Source organism: Sebastes umbrosus, chromosome 18 (genome assembly GCF_015220745.1).
Source record: "Sebastes umbrosus isolate fSebUmb1 chromosome 18, fSebUmb1.pri, whole genome shotgun sequence".
NCBI lineage: Eukaryota > Metazoa > Chordata > Actinopteri > Perciformes > Sebastidae > Sebastes > Sebastes umbrosus.
The window spans coordinates 11871410-11899246 of NC_051286.1; the positions used below are offsets into that span (position 1 = coordinate 11871410).

Consider the following 27837-nt stretch of genomic DNA (forward strand, 5'->3'; position numbering starts at 1 on the left):
AAGAACAGTTTCCAAAGTCAGGTTGTGGACAGTTGGTGTATGTGGTGAGAATAGGTTCATGAATTGAAGTTCAAATTACAATAAACACAGTGAAGAGTAGAAGAGAACTTGATCATGAATGGATTTGGACACATGATCTTAATCTATTATTTATTAGCACAGACAATGAAGTCTTATTATGTTGCAACATGATCATGTTCTGTTTATATGCAGACAAAATCACATTGTTATACTATGAAATAGTGTTTCAGGGTTGCTTTTATTTTATAGGATTAATGTAATTACTGGATAGAAAACAGACGTGTGCGTCACAGAAACACACTTATTAGATTAAAAAACACACTACAAACACTGGCCTAACCAGAAACAAGCAAACTATTCACAAAAATGTGTACACTGTTAAAATTCAACATTCAAAAACATAAAGCTGATTGTTTTTGGTCGTATTTTTGGCTCAAAACTTGTGTGAGAATACAAAGAAACTGAACAGGTGCAACTTGACAAGCTGATCAACATTTCTCAACAGCTGTGTTTTATGATACTTTACTATACTGTGGGGTATATTAATTAATAATAAAAACATGTATACTGACTTTGACAAACATAAACTAGAAGTGCACTTGGAGAGCGCAGACCTCCACCAAGGCAGGTTCCATATAAGTCGCTGCCCCCACTAAAGAAGTTAGTGCCGTTAAAACAAATGTTATAAAATGCGTTAACTTTGACAGCCCTACAATTTACACATCCAGCAAGCAGAGAGCCACATTAACAATCATTTGGAGTTGTGAATTGATGACTGTAAGTAAGGCTCTGTTTTAGTCTGCACCAACTCCTTATCAAGTGGTAAGTCGCCAGAGGCACAACATCTTCTATCAAGATTTTCTCACAAGTTACTGGGTGCAATTTTATTTTAACAAAGTTAAAATAGACATGTGAAAGAAATCAGCTTTAAAAAGAAGTCTGTTTTCTTGCCAAAAAACAACCAACTCTTATGTGTTGTTCCCTTCGTCTCATTACTTTCATTGGTTTGCTTAACGGAACAGGAACAGTACGGGCTTTAGTCCGCTAATGCGATTATCTAGTCTAAACTAGAATTACCGCCTCACGGTTGTATGCCTCCGCCAACCAGTTATGTTGTAGTTTACATCCACGTCTGTCCAAAATATCATCACTTCATCATTTTATTCTATTAGACATTTGTGTGAAATTTTCATAATTAGCACATAAATTCTTCAGTTATGGACAAAAACGTGTTTTGTGAAAACACAGTGACCTTTGACCCCCAAATTCTCAACAGTTCATCCTTGAGTCCCGGTGGATGTTTGTGCCAACTTTGAAGAAATACACTCGAGGCGTTCCTATGATATAACGTTCACGAGAATGGGACGAACGGACAGACAACCCGAAAACATAATGCCTCCGGCCACAGCTATCGCCGGCGCGGAAGCATAAAAATGGGAATGGCTTAATCACAAACAAGCACATGCTAAGACATGGTGTCTTTTTGACTCATTGCAGTTCAAAACAACACTTCCATTCGCTCAAATGAGTAAGCAGTGACCACCTGATTCACTGTGCTGTAAGTTCCTAATTATCCTGAGACAGCACTGACTGGGCATCATAAGACACGACTTACAGAGTCCAAATGCAACAGTATATACACACTAAGGTATGTGGTTTTACTTCGTGAGGTTAGTCACGACTCTTCCATTTACAGCTGTGATCTGTTTTGTTGTTTGAGGAAGTGACATGTTTTGTATTTTTGAATACCTCCCACCTTGAGTTAAAGCCACAAACCTTAAATTGCTTAATCATGTGAATAAAATCAGGTCCATAAAGGCTGATTTGTCTCTAAAAATACTCCAATATAAGTCCAAACAAAATTGTACATAAGCAAAAGTAAATATTATGAGCAAAGTGTACAGTACTTATATCAAAAGTAAAAGTTCCCATATTATGCAGCAGAATGGCCCCTGTCAGTGTTATATTACTCTATATTATATTAATAATTACTTTGATGCATTTACACATAAGCAGCATTTCATGGTTGTATCTGGCTGAAGTGGAGCTAGTTTCAACTATTTCATATACTGTTGGGTAGTTTAATTTACAGTATCATAGATCATAATCTGCAAAGTAACCATTAACTATAGCTCTCAGACAAATGTAGTGGAGTAACAAGCACAACATGTTTCCTATAATGTGGTGGAGTAGATGTATAAAGCAGTAAAAATGGAAGTACTCAAGTAAAACACCTAAAATTGTACTTGAGTACATACTTTCCACCACCGCTGTCTGTTTTTCAGGGTCAATAGGTTTTACTGTTATTTGACAGGGATTGTGATATACGAGTGTTTGGTCAATACAGTAAATCTGAGGCCCCTCAGCTGTAGAGATTAGAGCGGCTGCATCGTCCTGTATGAGTATGCTAACCAAGAGAGCAGCTGCACTGAGGCTATGATTCACAATTTGTCCTTCAAATGCTCCGACTCCCACCAGCACTGCAGACACACCGGTGCAAAACACACACATATGCACGCACACACAAATGATGACGTCACACATCTTCCACTGTGCTCTGTGAAGCAGTTAGTGCTGCATCAGGACCAGAGCTGATGAAAAATGGATGTGGAAAAGAGAGCAACATAAGGCAGCGAGCGAGGTGAGCCAGTTCACGAAAGAGGGGATGAGCATACCTCTTACAGGCTCTTTAGCTGACAACAGAGAAAGGACAGGATGGGTTGTTAGTTTGAATGTTTATGTTTTCCTGACAAGTGACCTCTTGTGGTCTTGAAAATAACAACTGTTCTTTCTCAACTGCGGAAGTAACACGTCGTAAAATCTCTCTCTTTCCATTTGCATTTGTAATACCAAGTGTCTTATATCTGGGTAAAATTCAAATGCAATTTAACACTTCTTCTCCAAGTACGTGCAAATCAAGCTAAGCCATACTCCAGTCCAGAGGTTGGTGGTTATGCATGTGAAGCAGTTTGATAATGGCTAAAAAACACCAGAAGAAGAACTCGTAAAGTTGAATTACAAAAGTAGTAGTACATCCGCCGTCTTTCTGTTGACAATGACCAGATTTGCCAACCCTCCTGATTTTTATTGCCCTCTCCCGGTTTCCTTCCGGGGTCACAATTCTCCCGTATTTCTCCCGATTTATGATTCATGATTCATGATTTTTGAGGTCTCAAGGTTGTAAAGTATGTCAATGACAGATAAGAAAATACTCATAGAGGTCAATTTGGAAGGCAAATTACCTATTTTGTCATTTAGGTATGAAAGCTTGTTGGACAACTACACTGTAATACACAAAAAGGTTATATCTGGCTTACTTGAGCAACTTGGGACCATGAAAGAGCTATTTTGTTTCAGCAGATGCAAGAAGTGATGTCAAACAAAATGGATAAACCTGGTGCATTTCCACAGTGCAGAGCAACGAGCTAACAGGTGCATGGACAGATAAAATGATGAATCATGGAGCTAAAATAGAAGAGGGCAAAATATAAAGTAGAGGTAAGATGGATGAGCGAGTCCACAGAGGCTCGTGATGTAATGGAGGTTGGAAAGGTTATTTTGAGAACGGTGTCACAGTGGAGGAGCCGCAGACTTAAACAGAGGGAGACATCTTTTTTAATTCTAACATGCAAAAGAGTCTTCATGCCTCATCAGTTCCACATAGACAAGGGAGTAAATATCTGAAACTCCTAAAATCAGCCAATAATCCACTGTTTCATGCACAGAGGATGGGACGGATAGGAGTAGCTCATATCTAAGATATTCAGCAGCAGTCTCTGTGAGAGACGACCAGAGTAATTACACTGTGATAAGATTGTGTTCATGATCACATCTAATCATGCAAGGAGACATATCCTTGTTGAATACTTGAATCTGAGGGCCTCCCAGTCTCATTTGCTGCTGCACAAGGACACAAAAACTCCCAAACTGCTGAAGCAATAAAGAAAGGCAGCATAATAAAGACGCTGATGTGGCAGAGTTTTCCAATCATAATGATTGATTGGGACAGAGCAGCTGTAAGAGTCCCTGTGGGGCAGCGAACAGGCAGAGCCCTGCTGGCCAGACCTCACATATTCAATAGCACATCATTACTACAGGACAATGGAAATCCCCTCCTCACACCTCCACCATCAATACTGAGGAGAGGCACTGGTAACTGGATGATCATTCGTGTTTGTGCACTGCAAAAGTGAATCTAATTTGTAATGTCTAAATTGAATAAAAGGCCATTTTCCAATTTGTGTTGATGCAATTCGGAGCAAAGCCTCAATGTGAGCGAGAAGCACGTCAATATCTGAAACCGTCTCCGTGTCTTTCATCTCTCTGGCGCCTCTGAAAGTCTCTCTTTCTTTCGGTGTCTTTTTTTAACAACATGAAACCAAGAGTCTTATGTCAGAGAAACATGTCTTTTTCAGCTTTTCTGTCCTGTAAATCATCTCACGACCCCTCAGATTTATGTTGCTACCATGACCCAAAGCCCTAAATCACATGAATTAGGCTGTAATATGGTAATTTATAGTATCAATGCATACATATATATACTGCAGAGTTATGGGAAAAATAAACAATATTCTCCATTTTTGTGAAAGTTGAAACTAATGAGATTTAAACAGAATTTGTTCTAGTGCATTTGTACAAACTAACAACAACAACCAGATGTTTTTAAGCAAAAGGTCAACATACTAATGAGTTAGTTAAATGACATGCATTTTGCGTAAAGATGACAAAAGTGACTACAGTTTAAACAATTTAATGGATAACTGAGCTGGAAGAAATGACTAGGAACACTGTAGAGACACTGTAAAAACGAAAACAAGCCGTGTAGCCAAAAAGAAATATCATCTTTTGTGTCCTTATGTTGTTGATGCCATTTTCGTATTTTATATTGTCCTGTGAACTCATCATTAGATCAAACTATTGGAGTGAAGTCTAATTTGTAGAGGCAGAGAGGGGGAGAGGAACAAAAGAGCTCCAGTTTTTCACATCCTCAAACACACGTCTGTTTTTTACTGGCAGTGAATCTGAGAGATGGAAGACAGGAAGCTGGCTGAGGGACAGATTAATTAGCAGAGAGCTACTTCCTGTTTCTCTTTGACAAGGAGGAGAAAAAAGACAAAATAATCAGCATGGAGAGTTCATTATGCCTGTTGTTTACTACGGTTTACAGAGCGGTGGTTACAGTGGATGTACTGTATGTTACACACTTTTTTTCCCCAAACTTTATACTATTCGAGTTGGCCATATTTAGTTCAGCAGTCAGTTTGATGCTTTGGAACATTTTTACAAATATTATGACTTCAGATGTATAATTTATCACAATGAGCAAAGCTTTTACAGTCAATGACTATAAGAATTCAAGTTTAGACAGTCAATTTCAATCAGAGAAAAATGTATCATTGCTTTTTATAAACAAAACCGCTCTAAGTCTAACAGTATGCACACTGACATTTGACCAATTGAAAACTCCTTCATGCTTAAATTTTTTCATGTCTGAGCATGTGTAAAGCGCACTTGATTTCTTTTGGTAAGAGGAGTATATTTTGTCCTCTTACATAGATTTCACTTCACTTGTAACAACTTTCGAATAATCTCAAAGTCATTTAACTTTCTTCTCTAACTCGATTAACTGAATTGCTTTGACCTTTCTGGCAGAAAGTCGCTGAACTCAAGATAAACCTCTGGAGCAATAAATTATCCCTTGGCTGTTAAATAATGGTAAATCATTTTCTAATATTCTGTATTTTATATTATTATGACGTACAGATGACGTTCAGTCTACAAAAGGTATAGACTATGTTAGTATTATGATTTCCCAGAAAGCATTTGTGAGTTTACATCTGCTTCTATAAACTGTAAGCAGTTTAAATTTGGGCCTGTTCATCATTTGTGGATTCTTTGCCAACACTTAAACAAAAACCAAACATTTAGTTTTATTGCATTTTAGGAATCTCTCATACAACGCAACACATCTCAGGGCATGTCAATAAACAATCTTTGAGGTTTTGTTTTTGTCTTTATGTACAATATTTTATCATATTCGTCATGCTTACACAGGTGCTGCTGCAGTTCCGTGCTTGATATAGAGTATATGTAGGAGGTTTTGATTGGAAATAACTGATTGAAAGTAAACACAGCAATTAGCTTTAACTGCAGAGTGGAAAACAGATAGATTTTTATGTTAATTTTGATCGGATTTTGGGAGTTCCCATAACTCCACCTCTTTTATATTATTTTTTACCTGAGCCCATTTTCACTCAACCTCTGTCAGTGTCCTTTTAAAATCAGGCAGGAGGGAGGACTGAGGGAACAATCGTCTGATTCATCTGCCTTTATGTCACCCTGGCGGGTCCCCCTCTAACTCTCTCTTTTTCTCAAACTCTCCACGCCCGTCCCCTCTTCTCCTGCCCACCCAAAACGCTGCTCCACCCCCTCTCCTCCCCTGTTGGTTCCTTCCTCTTGTTTTGGGCCGGTGCACACGGGGGCCCCCGGCTTGTCCCCGTCCCGGCCCATCCTCAATGGATTCTCTGTTTGACCCCTTCCTCCACCCTCTCTCTCCCTCTCCCTCTCTCTCTCTCTGCTAAACAGGATAATCAGAGCCACAGCAGCGTCTGATCAGCTGCGGCTCATTATACAGGAACGCACCAGCCTTAATTAGCACACATTACATTACGTAACATGATGTTGGATCATTGGAGTCAGGTGGCTATTTGTGGTGCGTTTGCTATTGTACACTTGTGAATCGGTGTGGATGTGAGTGAAAACACTGACATTTACTGTAGTTTCATAACAGTAACACAGGAAGCTTCTGTCTAGCTGGGGTGCAAGGAAGGGAAGTGGATTAACAAATTAAGGTTAAGAGGCAGAGAGACAAGAGTAGCCTGTTCACACGAAAAGGCGTATGAATGTTGCGATAATGTGCAAGACATTTAGCGTTCTTGCTTTTGGCGTGTCATTTGTACGGCATGTAGTCTGTACCTACTGCAAAATAAATGCATGAATATGCAACACTCAGAGCTAGTGATGTAGAATAAAAAGTGAGAAAGACCACTTATAAGGAGACCGGTGTTTGAAACCAACCATGATGTTTTTCCTAAACCGAACTAAGTATTTTTTTTGCCTCAACCTTACTGCGGAAGTTACCCAATTTTTGTTACGAGGCATAAAAATGACACGCGAAAAGCCTAAAATGCATCCTCATGACATGCGGAATGTACTTGTATTGTCGTGCTATTTATACGCCTTCCCGTGAGATCGGGTGGGCATGAGAGACATTTACGGTGGAATCCTTTCTGACAATTATAGCAATTCTACATGTTGGTCATGTTTAAAAATTACAATGAGTAATTTTTTTCTGCAAAAGTCACTGTAGTAACGTTACCATAAGATTTTCTACGTGGCTGAAAGAGCAACTTAACACCTGCAGAAAATCTTGTTTTTGCCATCTCCAGTTTATCAGCTTCTTTCCTTGCTGCAGTGTGATGTACAGGTGTACTCCAGACAGTGTCCTAGTACACCGTGACATCAGAGTCGGGTGAAATTAGCAGGTGCAAAAGAGAACACAGAGGTGTCAACAAGAGGCATCAGTGAAACCTAAAATCAAATATACTGCAAGCAAAGGCAGGACATTTCAGCGTATTAAGAATTGGTGGAAGTGCTCCTCATTTCCATAGCATCCTTCTCTGCATAGATTTGCAGAGATGTTTATGTGCATCTTTGCTGGATCGCAGAACTATAATTCCAGCCTGATACTTTTGCAAGAAGTAAGTATTGTCCCACTTAAACCATCATGTAACAGATGGCAATTTCTGCAAGCTTGGCAACTCTATCTATAACAGCCCTGTGATCAACAGAGACCTACAGTACAACTTGTGATGTTACACATGTCATGTCTGAAAGGGGGTTTCTAAGAGAGAGAAGAGATCTCAGATAGTAATTTTTGACATTGGATGTCTGTTTGGGAAATTAAAATATAGTACAGACGGACAGAAAGACACAGATTGAAAGACGTCATGGCAGCATGTATAACGTCTGTTTACATACAATCTAATTTAAGAATCTTAACCAAATTACATGAGTTGATTAAGGCCAAATTGGCATAAACATATTATTGCATGATTTATCTCCTTGTTTCGTATTAATGCAGTACATAATAACTAAAGGTTGTGGGAAAAGGCAACATTTTGGGGATGAAAGCAAAATGTCTTGAAAACATTCTCAAATATGTAGATGAGCTGAAATAACAGCTTTTGTAGCATTAATACAATGTTTTGTGTACTGTAGGTCACAGCCTTCAGGAAAGTGACTCAGGTTTCTGTCATCTATGTAAAGACCCGCTTGTATTATAATCTTAATGTGATTATTTTGATAATACTTGTGAGGTTGACAGAGACCGAGAGGTATGAGGAAGGCGGGTCAGTGGCGAGATAGACATTGCTAAAATTCCTCTGTGGAGTGAGGAGGATATTTATGACTGTGTATCAAGCAGGCAGGCTGCATCCGCTTCAACCAAGCGCACACTATCACCATCCAAAACACACCATCATCACACTTCATAAATCCTTTGTCTATCCATTTCACACAACTTTAATGTCTACTTTTACCATTTAATCTAATGATGGTTTCAATATCTCTGTTTTCATCGTGAATAAATGCGTATCACTTACAGAGAAAACATGGCACAGTTAAATCTGCAGTTTTCCGTCTACTCCTCCCTCTCTCTGAGATAATGCAGGGATAAAATGCTTAGTGCTACAACCAAGGTCATGGTCCTCCTCTTCATCTAAAATCTTACCTCAGTAAAAGTACAGAAGCTTTATCAGTAAGAGATGAAGTATCAAAAGTACTGGTTCTGCAGAAAAATGCACCCTGTGAGTGATATGTTATTATATATGAAATATTAGATTGTTAATGCTGATGCGTTAATGTGTGAGTAACATTTTACTGATGTAGCTCGTGGAGGTGGAGCAATTTCTAACTACTTCATATACAGTTAGGTACTTACGTCCAGTGGTATTATTATTATATTAGTAGTTGTTTTAATAATTTTATCATTTGTATTTGATTTATTTATTATTATTTTATTTTGTATTTTATTACATTATTATTATTATTATTATATTATTATTATTATTATTAATAATAATAATAATAATTTTGTATTGCTTTTTTCAATCTATGTTTTGTTTTGAATTATATAAATTGTTTCTTTTGTTTTTGTTGTTAATAATTTCCAGTGCATATCTTTAAAACCAATCAAATTTGATCACAAAAAAAGGTCCAGTGGTTCCCAACATAAAGCTGTCAACAGTCAAGGACAGCACAGTCATTGACTAACAACCTACTACATGGAAAGAAAATGTGTCTAAGCACACAAACTGTATCTTCCACCGTCTCACAGCTGGAATCACAAAGCACAATAGACATACTCAGGTCGGACTAGCAGCTTTGAAACATTTCATATCATACATTCCAGTGTCACTGGTAAAATACGAGAGCAAACACTGCCGCTGCGATGATCCCTACGATAACAGCTCAAAGCTTAACTAAACATCCAAGCGCCACAAAGATGAAGTCAGTTCACTGGAAAACAACTGCACAAACACGCCAGCGTGTAAAAACAAGAGCAAACAACTCACACGTTAAGAAAAAACAAGGATGAACAAATGATTTGAATATTGAAGCCCTCTGAGCTTTCTGTTCCACTTAATGTCTGCCTCAGTGTCGTTTGACCTTTCTGCTGACCTTTAAAAAAGAGAGACGAGCCACAAATTCTGACCTGTTGACCTCCAGCCCGTAAAAAAGTCAATAAATCCAATAGGTTATACGAGGCGTGAATAGAGCAGGTGGCGAAACACGCTTAGTCATTAGTAGGCTCTTTCCAAATATTCATTCACACAACGCTGAGCAAATTTACACCGAGGTAACAGTGCAGAGTCGGCAAGATCGTTCAGATGATGGCAGCTGGAGCTGGACCACAACATACTGCTCAGCCAAGGAAATGAAAAAGGCACGTTAACTCTTAAAAGTAAGATTTTAGTTGTTATATTCTTTAAATTGAGCATAAAACAAGTTTATAATCTGCTATTCTGTATCATTAAAGTGTCAGTGCTGCTCACAGTGTCCTCCTGTTCTGCTACTGGGACTGTAAACAGGCTGTCAGCTGACTGACACTTCATTGTGTCAACACACACACATATATACTGTAGATTGAAAAGGTCACTGCAACCCCCACTGGGTCTACCCTCCAAATATGCTGACATTGTATTCTTTAAGATTTATTATTCTTGCCTCATTTGCACAGTTACAATACAGTATAAATACAATATCCCTGCATCAAGTTTTTTCAGATATTTACAGATTCATGATTATGTTAGGAAGCATATGCCTAACTTTGAAATCTTGATCGAGCATGAGGCAGTAAATAAATTTGATCTTGTTACTCGCGGGGCGGTCTCCCTTTTCTTTATCAGATCCTACATAACAGAGCTCTGTTAAACACAGAGGACTTCAACAGGCGTGGGCGGACGAGCTGAATGTAATCAATGTAAGTCTATGATCGGTAATTTAACACGTTCTTTCTGGTCATGCAGTAAACTTCACACATATAGGAACACCATTTTTCATTGTTTCTTGGAGTCTTTTGGGAAACGTTGAGAACCAGATCCGCCATCCTTGGAGTGAAAAGCTCCTTATCTTTTGCCAATAAAAAAATGGTTATTTTTGTTTGGAATGGTGATTGCAAAAAAGTTAATCTTCTAAGGAAAATGGACTCTGTGCCCACGTATGATTTGTGGTTGAGAGAAATGGCAAACACATTACATCTGGAGAAACTGAGATTTTATAATGACGATAGAGGAGGTGTGTTCGATACGATCTGGCACCCTGTCAGGGTGAGGACTAGTGTGTTGAGTCCAACGTAAAGCACCTTGCTGTGTATATTCCTTTTTTAACTGTGTACATACACTTTTGTGCTTTTTAAAGAAAAACTGTTTTGTATTTAACTTAATTATGACTGTGGTTATTGTTATTACCTAGAATGTGCTGTTTCAGTTTGTGTTTTGTTTTCTTCTTTGTTTGTATTCCTACTATGCTCTCAAAAATAATAAACATTTAAAGAAATATATATATATTATTCATTAATGGTTTATCAAACTCTGGAGTCATTGTTATTTTATGTCAGTGTTATTTTATGTGAAGGAAATAGTGTTGGGAATACTGACTGGTACACATCAGCAGTGTATGTGATGAAATAAAAATCCTAATAATGATGAAGTTGCTATATTATATAGCTGAAAGCTCTGGAAAACCAAGTAAGTGGATGCTGTGATAAGATTTGTTTTGATGTAAATGTATTCTGTCTGAGGTTTTAAATTATAGCCTATAGATATTTGATTGGATATGATATCCTATATATAGTTTATTTCTGTTTATTATCAAATATTTCAAGGATTTCATTATATTTTCCATTTTTATTTTCTATGTTTATTCTTCAAAGAAAGGTACTTTTCTGGCTCTGCACATGTGTCATAACTTTATGATTTTCTGTGTGTTTTATCTGTCAAAATGTTGCTGTGATTTCTACCTTGTTTTATACTTTAGATATATGCAAATAAAAACAGACCCTTTTAGATTGCTTTGAAATGTATTATTATACGATTGTCAAAACCTTAACTCTTTTGGAAACAAAAACAATAAAAGGAGTGGAATCACATGTGAACCTGCTATTGAATTAAGTGTTCAATGCATTGCAGTCTAATTCAATAAGTCTAAACTGTTCTCATGTGCTTCCTTCAAAAGCCCCCAAAACTGTCAAAAGGAAAAATGTAATTGTGGTTGTTGACTGTCTGCTGAATAACACCCTGAGATCTGGATGTAAATCTGGCTGAGCTGCTTTTGTTTTATTACTGCGGGACTGCAGACAACTCGACCCATTACTCAGCAAAAAAACAGCATCGGGTGCACATGGAGGCTGTGCTGCTGCACCACGTTACTGATGCGCACCAAGTGAAGGAGGAGGAGGAGGGATGGATGACGACAGGTATGTTTGCAAACATACAGGTAAACTTAGCAGCCTTACAGCAGACCAAAGGAAGCAGAATAAAAGAACATATATCCTCCTAAGACCCAGCCCATTGACATTTTGTCCACATGCATCCCCTTTTACTCTTTTGAGCTACTCTATCAACCCCTGGTGTATTTTAAAGAGGAACATCCTGGGCATCATTGGGACAATTCCAGTGTTATGGTCTCCTGTTTACCATACTATACTATATTGCATTCTTGAGGCAAATTGTATTTCTACTTGGGAAAATCTTCGAACCTCAATGATCACTGATATACATGTCAGTGAAACATAGCGATATGTATGCATTATGGGTGTTACATTTCATGGAATTACCCATTTACTGTGAATATCATTTATAGTTTGTGTTACCATGAATCCAGAATGATATATTTTTTAATTTAGTTTAATATCACCCATAATCTGTTCATTTTTTGTATCTTTTAACATTAAAATGGTCCACTACAGAGCTTACATGCTGTAAAATTAAAAATAAAAATAAAATTGAAAAAAGTCTAAATTGTCAGATTTTCTTTAAACCCTAAATATTAAGGAAATCACAAAAAAAAATGAAATTGGAAGACACTTTTTTTTCCTCGGTTCCAAGGAGGATGTGACGAGCACTGTGCATGGGGGTCTGGTAAACAGTGACAGTGTCGTGCGGTACCTACCTTGCTGTCGAGGACGCTGCTTTCCTCCTGGAGCACGTTGTTCACCTCCGCAGAGGCTGAAGCTGAAGCTGAGGCATCCTCCTCCTGGCTCTTCGGGTCCCGCTGCACTGAGCTCTCTGCTCCCATGGCGAACAATCACAAAGGTGGACTTCAATCTCAAAACAAAAACACCTCCAAGATGGCACGACTGTTAAGTATCCAAAGCGTCCAAAATGACGATGATCTCTCTACAGTGCAGCTCCGCCCCGAGATAGCCTGGATCTGGAGTGATGTGAAGTAAGAGGACCAGCGAACTCTTTGAGGACACCCCCACCTCCTCCTCCTCCTCCACCTCCCGTCAGTATCACATGGGGCTCCAGTGCGCTGCAGCACGCCTTGCAGCATCACAGACGGTGCTGATGGAGGACAGAGAGAGTCAAGAGTGAGAGAAGAGGAGGATGGTTTGTAAATGATATGAAAAGCTTTATAGCTCGATACGATCTGGGACCCTGTCAGGGTGAGGACTAGTGTGTTGAGTCCAATGTAAAGCACCTTACTGTGCATATTCCTTTTTTAACTGTTTATATACACTTTTGTGCTTTTTAAAGAAAAACTGCTTTGTATTTAACTTAATTATGACTGTGGTTATTGTTATTACCCAGGATGTACTGTTTTGTTTTGTTTTCTTGTTTGTTTGTATTCCTACTATGCTCTCAAAAATAATAAAAAAAATAAAAAAATATATATATTGTTCATTAATGGTTTAACAAACTCTGGAGTCATTGTTATTTTACGTCAGTGTTATTTTATGTGAAGGAAATAGTGTTGGGAATACTGACTGGTACACATCAGCAGAGTATGGGATGAAATAAAAATCCTGTAGCTCGAAGCATCGTTTATCGATCTTAAACATAAATTAGATCTATCCTGAGGGATTGATAAAAAATAAATTACTAAAACATAGGAAGAAATCCTGCAAGTTTTGGAGTGATCCCATGCAAACATCAAAACAAAACCTACACAAGCAGATATAAGGGAGATATAAGGGACTTTAAAACCAGACCACTGGAGTAAAAAAGTTTTGCACATAAGAAATAAGGATTGACACACAAATCGGTAAGATAATGTAAAAGAAAGGTGGAAAACAGCTATATAATGTATTTTTAAACAGTAAATTAACTGTAAAATACTGTGAAATTAATAAAAACAAAACAGTTCAAACTGTATTTTGCATTAACAGTACAAAGCTGTAAATTTCAGCGACAGTATAATAATGTTAATTTTACAATAACATAAAGGCAACCCTGCTGCCAGTTCTTTACTGTTATTTTACTGGGAAATTCTTAACAGTGTGAGAGAAGAGCAGGACGATTTATAAATGGCATAAAAGCTTTATAGCTCGAAGCATCGTTTATCGGTCTTAAACATAAATTAGATCTGTCCTGAGGGATTGGTAAATTAGATTAGAGTCGTTATAAATTACTAAAACATAGGAAGAAATCCTGCAAGTTTTGGAGTGATCCACTGCAAACATCAAAACAAAACCTACACAAGCAGATATAAGGGAGATATAAGGGACTTTAAAACCAGACCACTGGAGTAAAAAAGTTTTGCACATAAGAAATAAGGATTGTATTGTAGTAATATGTGAGAAATACAAGCATTTTGTATAGGGATTTGGTAGCAGGAGTAGGCCTATGCAAGTGACAGGTAAAAGTCCACAGTGGTGCAAATTCAAGCACACTTTCCATTGTATGACACATTATACTTTTACTTTACTTCATTTAAAATGGGATTATAGAGAACTTTATACATCATCACATGTATATGTATTCTTAGCAGAATAAATGTTTTTTGAGAAAAACACACAATAAGCTATAACATGTTACAACAACCTTGAAATACATTGTTAGAGTCACATAGTGAATGCGTGGAGTCATCATTTGCATACAGGTAAAATGAGTAATATAAAACAAAAACAAAAAAGAAATAAAAACACTTTTTTTATTATTTCATAACAAAGTAAAGACTAACTTATACAGATAAAAAAAAAAACAAGAGTAAAGTACAAGACTAAACAAGATTTATAAATCATAAATGGTGTCTTATTGTTGATTTCATTGATCTTTTATTGCTGGTGCTTTGTTGCTTATTGAATGTTTTGTTGCTAATCTTGTGTGATGTAAGGTGACCTTGAGTGACAAGAAATGTGCTGTTAAATAAAATGTATTATTATTATTATCATAATTCAGTGCTTTTCAAATACGGTAAAGCTACTTTTATATCTATTTCAGAATCAGAATCAGGTCAGTGTGTACACATACAAAGAATTGACTCCGGTATGTTTTGCTCTATATGTACCTGCACAGAAATAGACATACACGACATTAACACAATGAAAATTTGAATGAATGAAAATGAAATGAAAATTTTCCATCACTTCTACCATCCTCTCTTTGTCCCCCCATCTTTCTCCTGTGGTTAACAAGGTCAACTAACATCTGCTTTGTCATGCAAATACACTCAGGTTTGCATGTTTAGCATTTTGGTGGTAGTGAAGACAGGTTTGTATCACGGAGAGATATGGACCACATCCTTCTTATGGTTCAAATAAAAAACAATAAAACAAACATAATCCTGGGACTTCTTAATTTATCTATTTTTTGATTTTTTTGAATTTATTACAAGTTGCTTTAATCAGCCTGGTAAATTAATTATACGCTCAAAAATTAAATTAAAATATAGTTTTGAATCTCTAATCTAATCTCTCTCTGACACACACACACACACATAAAGACATACAGTATTTACATTATTCTTGTGTGTGTGTGTTGCTCATGATGTTCAGGTTTAAATGTTAATTGCACGTTGAGCCATGTACCACTTTGTTTGGAATTTTAAAAAACGCCCAAATTACAACCCGAGTGCTCAAAGCCAAGTCCACACAGGCCTAGACTGACTGAGGGTCCCTGCAGCTACACAAATACCAAAACACAAACACAAACAAACACTTTGAATTAACGCACTGATGAAATATGAAATCACTATATCACTTTTTGCACTTTACTCACTTTTTTTATAGTCATGTATCACAGCTGTTACCCTGCACTATATTCAGTTTTAAAAGTTTTCTTCATTTCCTTGTATTTTTATATCTGGTATATTTTTTTGTACTTTGTACTTTGCACTACTAACTTGTTACTGCCTTTTTACTAACATGTTACTAACATGTTTTGCACTATGGAACTGTGATGCTGGAAACTTGAATTTTCCTCGGGATCAATAAAGTTACTATCTATCTATCTATCTATCTATCTATCTATCTATCTATTTAATTGATCCTCTGAGGTGAATTTTTTTTACACATTACACACAAAACACTTGAAATACATGCATGCACAAACAGGACCTACAGTATATACATGCATTAATGAAGAGATGTCGAGGGGGCCTGTGACAGGCGCCCAAGCAGTTGGGGGTTTGGTGCCTGACTCAAGGGCAGGCACCAAGAGCCACACTTGCACCCCAAGAGCCACACTTGCAACATAGTGTAGTATTAATCAGTACAGCTTTAACTCACTCAACCCAAGAGCCACACTTGCACCCGTCCACCCCAAAACTGTCATGGCCAGTACGGGTATCGAACCCGCGACCTTGGCGTTATTAGCACCACGCTCTAACCAACTGAGCTAACCGGCCATGAAGAACAACATAGTGTAGTATTCATCACTCCAGCTTTAACTCACTCAACTTGGAGTCATGTTTTGACCTGGTAAAATGACTTGGAGACAGTTTACTAGGCTACTTGAGACTTAATTCCCTAAAGACTTCACTTGACTTGTCTTGAATAAAAACATATTCTCAAATGTCATGTTTTTACCAGGTAAAACCCGGAACAGGCAGTGTCACCTTTTACACATCAAAGTGTGTTTAGCCAGCTAGGTGTTAGGGAGTGCTACTATATATATGTGGAAAACGTTAAAGCTTTTAGTGGCTCCAGAAGCAGCTAACGTTATACAAAATCTAATAAATTGTAATGTTATCTAGGTCTGAAGAATACAAGTTTGAAAATGAAAAAACAAACTAGAAAACAGTGAACTTACCACCAGACCTCTTTAGTCCAGTTCTTCATCTCTGCTAGAAGTTAACCGCTAACGGCTCGAGGCTACTAGCTGCTGCTAGGTAACACAAGAATCTTAACGGTCGCAGGTTGGGGTGCATTGTGGGTAATGTAGGCGACTGATTTTGACGGGAAGAAGAATAGAATGAGAAAAAGAGTCAAAGCAATATAGACCTATATATATATAATATATATATAATACATATATATATATATATATATTATATATATATATATTATATATATTATATATATTATATATATAATATATTATATATATAATATATATATAATATATGTATATATATATATATTATATATATATATATTATATATATATATTATATATATTATATATATAATATATTATATATATAATATATATATATAATATATATATATATAATATATATATAATATATTATATATATATATATATATATATAAACTGGAAAAACAAAGTTCGGAAACTTGTGTTTGGTGGATTATTTCTCTGTTGTTACAATGATAATTGGCATTGTATTTTACATCATTGGAAAGCCTGTTTATTTACCTTCGCAATGATGTCCAACTTGTAATGATCATGCATTTGTGGGATGAGCAGCACAGCTGATTATGTGGGTAGCGCCCAAGAAAAATTTGCCAAAATGCTCTAAACAGTGTATTCTCATAAGGCTACCAGGAAGCCTGCAATGACTACCCTTCACCGTCAGGCCCGTTTGCACTGGTGTCGACAACACAGACAATGGAACCTGAACATGTGGGGGAATGTCATGTTCAGTGATGAGTCCAGGTTCTGTCTGCGAAAGTTGGACGGCAGGGTCAAAGTATGGAGACGACGCGGAGAACGCTATGCTGACTGTAGCACCGATGGAGTAACAGCTTTTGGTGGGGGCTGTGTCATGGTGTGGGGCGGCATCTCCCTCACTGGCAAAACAAGGCTTGTCATCATTGAAGGCCATCTCAATGCAGGGAGATATCGGGATGAGATTCTGCAGCCAGTGGCGATCCCATATCTCCACAATCTGGCACCTAACTTCATCCTCCAAGATGACAACGCCCCCCCCCCACAGAGCCAGGGTTATCACAGACTACCTCCACAATGTGGGAGTAGAGAGAATGGAACGGCCTGCCAAGAGTCCACACCTCAACCCAATTCAACATGTGGGATCAGGTTGGGCGTGCTGTACGTGTTAGAGTGACCAACACAGCCTCGCTGGCTGACCTGCAACGAATCCTGGTTGAGGAATGGAACGCCATCCCACAGCAACGTGTGACCAGGTTGGTGACCAGCATGAGGAGGAGGTGCCAGGCTGTTGTGGTTGCGTATGGATCTTCCACCGCTATTGAGGCTCCTGATGGTGTATTAAATGAATAAAGTGTAAAATAGCCAATATGTCTTGTTTGTTCCTTGTTACTGATAGAGAGTTCAATCATCCAATCCACCAAACAACTCAAAACAAGAGTCAACACCAACAGGAGAATTCACTGTTTACCATTGACGGAGCATTTTGGCAAATATTTCTTGGGCGCTACCCACATAATCAGCTGTGCTGCTCATCCCACAAATGCATGATCCTTACAAGTGGGACATCATTGCGAAGGTCAATAAACAGGCTTTCCAACGATGTAAAATACAATGCCAATTAGCATTGTAACAACAGAGAAATAATCCACCAAACACAAGTTTCCAAACTTTGTTTTTCCAGTATATATATATATATAGCAGCGGTAGATATTTTGGTGTTAAAATAAATTAAGAATGATCAAATAATCTCAATTAACGTGATACAATAACAATAGAAATCTTAAAGATGTAATACAATATTACTTGGGAAATACAGTAGACAGAAGTGATACTGTATTCTGTACAACCCCAACTGTTTCAACTGAGGCTGCAGAGTAGAGCACTGTGGTTAAACTGCTCTGCTCCCAGAGCTGCATGTGTTCAAACTGAACGTGAAGCAGAACGTGTGCTTACTACTGAATCTACATATCCTCATCAATACACATCTCTCATCACCTTTGTGGCATGAAATGATCTCATGTAAGAATACAGGCGGCGGCTCTTGTTGTAAAATTACAGAATCATTCCAAGCATATGTCTTTGCAAGACAGGAAACCAAGACAGATAACCTCATTAGAGATGTACAGTGTATGCAGATGGATGTGTAAGTCAATGACCTTCAGCATGGCAAACTCATCAGCAGCAGTGCTGATGTCATATGAAAGAGGAGGGGGGATGGAGGAGTGGAGTAAGATGGGGGGAGGAGGTTCTCATTAAAGTGAAAGCCTTACTGGATACGTCTCCACTCAATAAAACAGTAATGCAAAGGGCACATTAAAAGGCACACAGCATGCTCACACACACACACATTTACAGGAGGAGTAACATTCACAAACAAATACTTTCTTTTCCACACTTGCTGTCCTCTGAGAGAAATCCACTCTAGGACTTTGTCCAAAATACAATCAGCCTATTGTTTTCTGCTGACCACATTAAAATGAAAACCAGAGTATTTAGTAGTAAAATGATCGTTCTGTCTAAATGTGAGGAGATGATGGAGAGAGATTTGAGAAGGAACAACCACTGAAACCACAGATATACAGTATATGACACTTACGCTGATGGTAAAACTGTAGGAATTTCTAACTTTACGCCACAAGAGATATCACTACATCTGCAAGTACTCAGATACAGATGCATATTTTGTTTTTAAATGTAACGGTGAAATGGTGGGAAGTGTCATGTTTTTCAGACGGAGACGGGGTGAGTTGAAGAATGCAACCCTGAAGGTTGATGTCTGGCGTGGGCACAGAGCGAGGGCTCGCCAGACACAGCAGGGGGGGTGACACATTCATACTTGCAAATTAACGGGTTTGCTCCAAAACAAGATGGGTAAAAAAGGACAGCTATTTTTGCATAATAATAATTTTACTCAAAAACTGCAACGTAAAGACTAAACCAGGGCTTAACGATTTTGAAAAAATACCAAATTGCAATTATTTTGACAGATATTTGTGATATTAAAGGGAGTGATAATTTTTTACATCATTCTCATTTTCATTGAAAAACATAATTAAAATCAATACTAAAATGATTAAGGCATGATATTTGCAGGGAAGATGTTTTCTTAAGCCTGTAGAATATGATGTGTAGGCCAGGACATCTCTGCAGCACCACAATATTCAATTTAAAAATGGTATTTTGACACAGATTTCACCTTTAACATATTATGCATCTCCTGTGATTAGAAAATTGTACTTGTGAAAAAGTAGACCATATTGATAGTTCGATTAAAAGTCAATTAATTGTGCAGCCCTAGACTAAACCTGTTGTTCTGAAAAGCTGAGCAATAAACTTATTTTTCTCCAAAATTGATATTAAATACCTTAGAATTGGACGATAGCATGTAGCTTAACAATTGTCTGAACAAATAGTTAACTTAACTAGGCAGGAATGTGTGAAGTGAAAAAAAACTCAGAGAAACCTAGCTTTAACAAAAATGTCATGTTCGTCAACAAATGCAAATTATTCTCACTATTTATGAGAATGATTTATGAAAGTGTCACCTGGTCACCCATGGCCAGTTTGGAGGCCCCTGTTGCCTCCAAGTTCCCATCGAGTACAGTACACACAGCACACAGATGTTAGTTCATTATGTTTTGCACAAAGACCCAGAGACCAACCAGTTATCCTATACTGGAATACTAGACCCACTTGATATTGTACTCTAGTGGTGCACATTTACAAGTAATCAAATTAATGAAAGTCAACTGTCACACAGTAAATCTGAGACTTTGGGACGCCTGGAGGTCGGAGGCCTAGGGCTGAGCCGTTTTCCAGCAACTCTTTGAGAAGTTCCACTCACACAGATGTTCAAAGGGACCTGTCCTTGGTACTGAAATTAGCCAGTCTATTAAATATGAGTGCTAAAAGATGAGAGCTGAAACATCTGGTGGCTCCAGCAGATGAAGACAGAAGCTCAACGTAAACAACTCCAACATGACAAAACGGGGATTTTCCAGTACATTACAAAGCAATGACGAAGGCCCCTCCTCATCAACACCACGTCTTCAAATCTGTCATCAGCTACAAAACAAGAGGGTTCAGTCTCTCACACACACACACACACACACACACACAATATGCCGTTGGAGCACTACTGTATAAATGAGAGCATTCCTGCAGCCTGGACTGTAGTTAAAGTGCCAGATCCTGCCTGGTGAACACACAGAATAACAGACTTAACAGGTGTGGAATGCCAGCTATGACAGGCACACACATGTATGTTGGATCTATGTTGTAAACCCAAACACCTCATAATGACAGATGCTGCACCCTGGGGTGCCCGACTGTTTTTTTTTTGGGCACTCTTCCAACACCCCTGTCGGAGTAAAGCTGCACTCGGGTAGAAAAACAGAAGTTTTAATATGTGAGTGGAGTGATAGAGAAAGAGGAAGCTTTCTTTTTTTTGTAATAAAAATAGGTTTGTGTTTGAATCGTCTCCGTGGAGAACCACGGGATGACAGGAAGAGAGCGCATGTGTCCAAACAACAGATGGGTCGAGTCACAAGTCAACTGCTGGGCGTGAAAACACAACACACAATTTTAGAGTAAATATAAGGTTTATTTGAAGGCACACACATTTGATGCTGGAGAACCAAAATGATTAACATCCTGTTATTAATGAGAATACTAAATTTGTTTTCAGAGAAAATTGGTATTAGTTACACATTATTTAGTTTACACTTAATAAAATAAAAATGTAACAGCTGTCTGGATGCAAACCACAACCTGAGCATGAAATGTAAACAGGTTCACCAGTGGAGGACTGAAATTAAGACCACCTCCATTAACATAACAAAAAAAGTGAACATTTATGAAATAAAGCATAGAGAAAATAGCTATTTTCACACAGCATAAAGGCTATTGTTTATAACCGATGATGAGATGCATCACCTCCGCTAAAACAATTTCCAGCTTTCTCAACACATAAAGTGTAATACTTGAACAATATCTGAAAAGTGTCTTTGAACTTGAATCTTGTGTAACTTGTAGTGATTTTTACTCAGCAGCATCCTGCAGGTTAGGACGATAATGGTTAAGTAAACACCATATGGCTTTTTGTGCGTACCACAGCAGTTCAGTTAATAAATACACAAGCTCTGCCTATTTCAATTAAACAGCTTAAGACATGTACAGAACATGCAGCATCGTTTAAGACATTTGAGTGATTTGTTTCACAAAAAAAGGAAATTAGAAGGTGATGAAAAAACAACAACATGATTTTAAGACGTAAACTGACTCTTCCATACTCATAGAAAACATCGTACCGAGAGGCCAAAAGCAAAAACATACAGCATTTACGATATATATATGGCTGTAGAAGGTCATCTTTGGCACAGATATGCAAATACAGAATTAAGCTAATGCTCCAGTGATCTTTTTCTTTTCTTTTCCAGAGGATGTTACTATGATTTGTGGCGAGAGTGTGGGCTGCTGGGAAGTAAGAAAAGCATTTCCTGTCAAAGATGCAGCTTTGATGGTGCATGCGTGGAGCTGAGGATCCTGAGAACAGAGCAGGGAGCCTGGGAAAAAAAAAAACAGGATGATGATTTTAAGTGTGTGTAAGTGAGAGTAGCCTCACAGACTGGAGCTGAGTGAACGAGGTAGTAAACTAAAAACTCCAGGGAGGATATAAAGTCCAGTTATAGAGACAATGGCTGCTTGTAAAATATTTATAATGACACAATGGATGCTCCTCAGTTGGCTGGAGTGGTACATTTTATGAGATATTTTATGTTGATGTGTACGAGAGGATACCTGAGAGAATATCTTTCATTGCAGCGTGCTCAGAAGAGCCCGGTGATCTCCTCTGTGACCGGGTCAAGGTCAATGTCGTAGAAGCAGGGTCGGGTTGGCAGGCCGGGCATGGTGCTCATCTGAGGGAGCAGAGAGGGGAAGAATTTAGCTGGCAGGCAGAGTTAGAAAAATGACTCACGATAATCAAAATCAAGTTGTAATCCTTTTCCTCGTCAAACTGTTTCATGTAGCTTTTGTTTCAGGATGTTAAAAATGACCCACTGGAGGTCATTTTGAGGACTAAGAAGATCCCCTAACCAAATGTTTTATGATTTAAAATGTTTTCTTTTTCAGTTCAAATATATCATAAGACACCAGGACAAAAATCCTACTCATCCTTTTAAAATGATTATGCCGTTTTTCAGATCCTTCTTGTGTCGTTTTTCTCCCATTTCATTGGGCTACAGTCTACTGGGAGTACACCATGACGGATATGTGTTCACCACATTATTTTATATGTTGAATTTAACACACTTAATACATCTTATACATCTAATTTCTTATTTGTATTATTTATTCATATTTATCTACATATATTGTGTTATATATTCTAGCTTTATGTACATAATTTACATGTTACATACTCCTTTATTTCTATTTTTCTTATATTTCCTTAAGCTTTTATATAAGAGCAACTGCAGCGTCCCAATTTCCCCCCTGGGGATCAATATTCAGTATTTCTGATTCTGAATAAACAACATTTATAGCATTTCAGTCTAAACGCTGAAACGTTTAACAGCAAAACAATGAAGATGTGCAGATCGAAATGCTGTAAATAAATATACAAGCAGTGTGTGAGACAATGTGGCTACACTGAAACATGCTGCACAATAAATGTATACATAATAAATACATCTGAAATAAATCAATACACAAATGTATTATTAAACTCATAAGTGAAATGAAACGAAGCATTGTTAAATGAATGTTATAGTAACAGCTGGTTCATATTTTCGGTCCGTCTTAAAACAGGAGTCTCATAAAAATGTCAGTGACATCAGAACCAAATAAGAAAGAAAGATTACAATCTAGATAATAACTAAAACCTCATATTAAAGCCGTTGCAACAACACAGCTGTTATACACTAAAAGACGATCCACTAAGGCTTGGTATCAAACTAAATGAGACAGAATAAGATGAACCCCTACAGGTTCAATAACTATAATCTAGACTCATTTAGCTCTGGGCAGACGGATGATCAGTGTGTTGACAACCTACACTTTAGCAGTGATGAATTTGGCTACAGACAATGGAGGCTTTGTGCTCACTGTCGTCAAAATATAGATAACAAAAGCCTACCATACAGACACGAGACAAAGTTAAAACGCTATATACAAAACCATAATGGTGTTACGGACTACCATTCTGACAGATTTCTAAGAATCACATTGAGTTTTGATTTGCCCGATAAGCAGCTAAAAGAAGCTGCATTTTATATCTGAAATACTGAAAAAACAAAAAAGGTAAATTATAGGAAATTTGGCTTCTGAGGATTGTAAAAAAAATTAATAGAGTGATCAACTGTGTGCTGGAAAGCAAAAGCAAAAGCGCACCACTAAAGGAAAGGTGTGCGCTGGATTTATAACAAAAGACAAAACAAGAGCATCATTGCGAAACGAAATGCGGCAATTGTTTTATGTCAATTATCTTGTTTTCATCGTTGGAAATTTGAAGCCCCAGTGGAAACTCATAATAATGAGAATTATATCCAAAAGTATTTCCCAAATTGGTGGATATACAAACAGAAACATTTTTCATGTGATCATGCATGTAAGAACGCTGCCACTATGACCAGCTGACAGCCAACTTCTATCAGGGATGTGGATTTGTACGGAGTAAGATTCAATAAGAAGAGAAAAGAAAAACAAGCAACCGACAGAGGAAATTCTTCCTAATGAAATTTGTGACGTAAACAGGAGAGAGCATGTGAATGGATGCTCACACGTACAGTCAACAAGACCAGATATCAACAGCATGTGCTATGGTTAATTGAAGCCTATTTCATCTGGTTTAGGTGCCAAAACTAAATCTGAATCTAACATTTCAAGTCAATAAATTTACAACTGTACACTCGTCAGTGTTTGTTGTATGGCAGATAAAAAAAAGGATTTGTTAGCACAGTACAACTGATCCAGGGGAAACACTCTCCTCTCCCAAAACTCCGCCACATCGTCCCATCCGAGCTGAAAAGTAAATTATCTCGCTCATTAGACAGGGAGCGACATTCTTTGCGTGCCTCCTTCCTTCTGACCCAGGGCCACTTTTATGGGCCCATTAGTGGAAATGAGACTGGAGGAAGTGACCTGCCAATTTCCTGTCTGAGGAAACACAGCTCTGCATGTAAACGAAGGGACAAAATGAGGAGTGCATGCTTACATAATCCGACGGAGCGGATGCTCACTCTCGTTGGTCTGATGTCAACAGTGACTGCTGTTACACAACACTGTGCTGACCGCGTCCATCAATAGGGCTTTAACCACAGATGACTCACACTATGAGCAGATCTAAAGGAATTCAATACCGATGAATCACCTTTTATTCTAATGGATGCATTAAGAACAATTAAGGCAGAGAGATCACTTAATTCCTCCTTTTAGTTGTGACATCACAAACACTACTGCATGATGTCACTAACTGCTAACTGAATTGCTGAGTGGGAGAAGCTATTTCAGGCGCCCATGGTTCAGAATTAAAAATTAATTTTCCCCATAGACGATGTTAGGTGACTCACAGTTGAAGCACAATCTACAGCTACCAACACTGTTTCACTTCCACTCAGTGAAATTGATGTATAACTCTCAGATAACAGGAAGATATGAAATGAAATAAAACGGCTTTAAAGTAATTTGATTCTCACAATTCTCTCAGCTTTTTGGTATAACGTATCAGGCTGTACATTTAAATATCCAAACACGCTAAAATGTGAAGACTTAACTGTCACGGTTTTGAAAGAAACAAAGGATGCGCTGTTCTGCTGGTCCTCCAGCTCGCCAGCCTGAGAACAAGTTGGCACTCGCAAAAACACACAACACTCCGTGGCTAAAGTTGGAAACTCCACTCAGCCAAATAAGTCCCTCTATTATGCCCAAACACAATGTGTCTTTGTCAGGGGAAACCCTGGAGGAGACAATGTAGCTGGATGTCTACCCCCCACTGATTCTGGAGGAGAGTCTCGGTCAACGACAGCACGGTCGCTACAGAAGAGGATTGAGGAGATTATGGATGTGTGCCATTTAAGATTAATGGACCATTAGAGGGAGGTACGTGTGAGAGTAAATGCTTCATAAAAAGCTAAGGATGCTTCTTATGTTGGGATGTTCGTTCATCTAATGAAGCAGCATTCTTGGCCGTGAGACAATTGTGAGAAATGAATAGATAAAATGACCCAGTGGAGAAAGGTGGTGTTACATTAATGAGTCAAAGAGTTCATGGGTCTAGTTTGAACTCTCACCTGTGAGAGTGAATTGCCTCCCCAAGGGAGCACTTGAACTTCTCAGGGACAAGTCGTAAACATCAGACAATTACTCTGCGAGCCCTTTTAGTACTCAGGTTAAAAATGCTCAGCACTAACACATTGGACAAACATTGATGCACAGGGACAGAGCTTCAAATGTCGGCACTGTAACTTGTTTATCTCTGCATGAAGTAAAACTACAGTTGAAGGTCAGTTTCAAAGATAAAAACATGCCTGGGTTCACTGAGTTTGTGGTTGGTCTTTGGGGCATTAACATGACCAAAGTCAGCCAACATAAATTAACTTTCATGATGTGTGTGCTTTCCATTATAGATGTAATCACAGTCCTTTAACCAATCTGCAACTTGTTGGAACATTAACCAGTTGTGACCATGTGGAATATCCAGCCATGGATGGAGAGGGGTTTCTATAAATCTGAACAGTTTAATGGTGCAGCGGAGGCAGCTCTAACGGGATATGAACTCTAAAGAGATCTATTGTTCTGCTGGCGACCCCTCCCTCACATATCTGGAGAATGACATCAGCCCCTTCCTGATTCTTCACCCTGTCGAGACCCTTAACCCCCCTCCCCCTCCTCTCACACTCACGCCCCTCACCGCCTCAGGAGTTTTGCTGGTGAAATCTTTCTGAGAAATTGTCAATGTTTTGCCAGATTTCATTTCAACATACATATGTTACGAAACAGCAATGTTTCCCATGATAAAAAGGAACAAGTACACTTGAAACTTTTAATCAAATCTATGAAAACATTTCTGTTTCAAGTTCATGTGATAGTAGAGAGCACGTAGTATGGAGTTACTTTTGGTTTCCTTATTATGCAAACAAACAAAATAGGTTCGAGAGCAAAACTTCCACACTGCAATCAAAAATGTTTTATTGCAATGTATTAATGTGACTCAAACATTTTTGTTTGCTGCTGCGCTGAATCTTGTGGGTGGGACCTACGCTGAAAGATGTAAGACACGTCTCTATTGGCCATTCTGGTTCAGAGTTACAGCTTGGCAACATCCACTGAAGGCGTTCAGAAGTCAACGGAGAAGACAAAGGTTTCTGTCCTCCCTAGAAACCTCCCATGGAGCAGAAGGGAAAAAGCTCGCTTGATCTTGATATTCAGTATGAATACAGACCGTGAAAGCGGGGCTTCACGACCCTTCTGACTTTTTGGGTTTTAAGCAGGAGGTGTCAGAAAAGTTACCACAAGGATAACTGGCTTGTGGCGGCCAAGCGTTCATAGCGATGCCGCTTTTTGATCCTTCGATGTCGGCTCTTCCTATCATTGTAAAGCAGAATTCACCAAGCGTTGGATTGTTCACCCACTAATAGGGAACATGAGCTGGGTTTGGACTGTCATGAGACAGGTTCATTTTACCCTATTGATGATGTGTTGTTGCAAAAGACGCCGGTAATCATACTGGAGAAGAAGCCAGTATGTTTACACATAACTTCCGTCTTGGATATTGCCAAGCTGTCAATCCGACTGAGATTGACCAATAGAGACGTGTCTTACATCTTTCAGCGTAGGTCCCGCCCACAAGATTTAGCTCAAGAGCAAGCAAAACTTTTCAATTCGTAAACAGAGCTTTTGGATTTGCAAACAAAAGTGTTTGATTCACATTGATACATTTTTAATCACAAATTTATTT

At 38.2% G+C, this 27837-nt stretch overlaps 2 protein-coding genes, 1 long non-coding RNA gene and 1 other non-coding gene across 4 annotated transcripts in view; 1 reads left to right on the plus strand and 3 right to left on the minus strand.

The window, feature by feature from the left end:
- The window catches only part of akap12b (A kinase (PRKA) anchor protein 12b), a 48561-nt gene extending 35399 nt beyond the window's left edge, over nucleotides 1-13162 (minus strand). Inside the window, exon 1 of the mRNA XM_037750151.1 lies at nucleotides 12754-13162. Coding sequence (XP_037606079.1) covers nucleotides 12754-12879 — 126 coding nt within the window. The 5' untranslated portion in view covers nucleotides 12880-13162. The remainder of the gene's footprint in view (nucleotides 1-12753) is intronic.
- Nucleotides 271-27513, plus strand: LOC119476714. Its single transcript, XR_005204091.1, has 3 exons — nucleotides 271-307; nucleotides 8715-8720; nucleotides 27396-27513. It is a non-coding gene; the product is annotated as an uncharacterized LOC119476714 (long non-coding RNA).
- trnai-aau lies at nucleotides 16358-16431 on the minus strand. Its single transcript has one exon. It is a non-coding gene; the product is annotated as a tRNA-Ile (tRNA).
- Nucleotides 21463-27837, minus strand: part of mthfd1l (methylenetetrahydrofolate dehydrogenase (NADP+ dependent) 1 like) — a 36925-nt gene continuing 30550 nt past the window's right edge. The window contains exons 27-28 of the mRNA XM_037750153.1: nucleotides 22680-22798; nucleotides 21463-22444 (exon numbers count right to left, since the gene is read on the minus strand). Coding sequence (XP_037606081.1) covers nucleotides 22709-22798 — 90 coding nt within the window. The 3' untranslated portion in view covers nucleotides 21463-22444; nucleotides 22680-22708. The remainder of the gene's footprint in view (nucleotides 22445-22679; nucleotides 22799-27837) is intronic.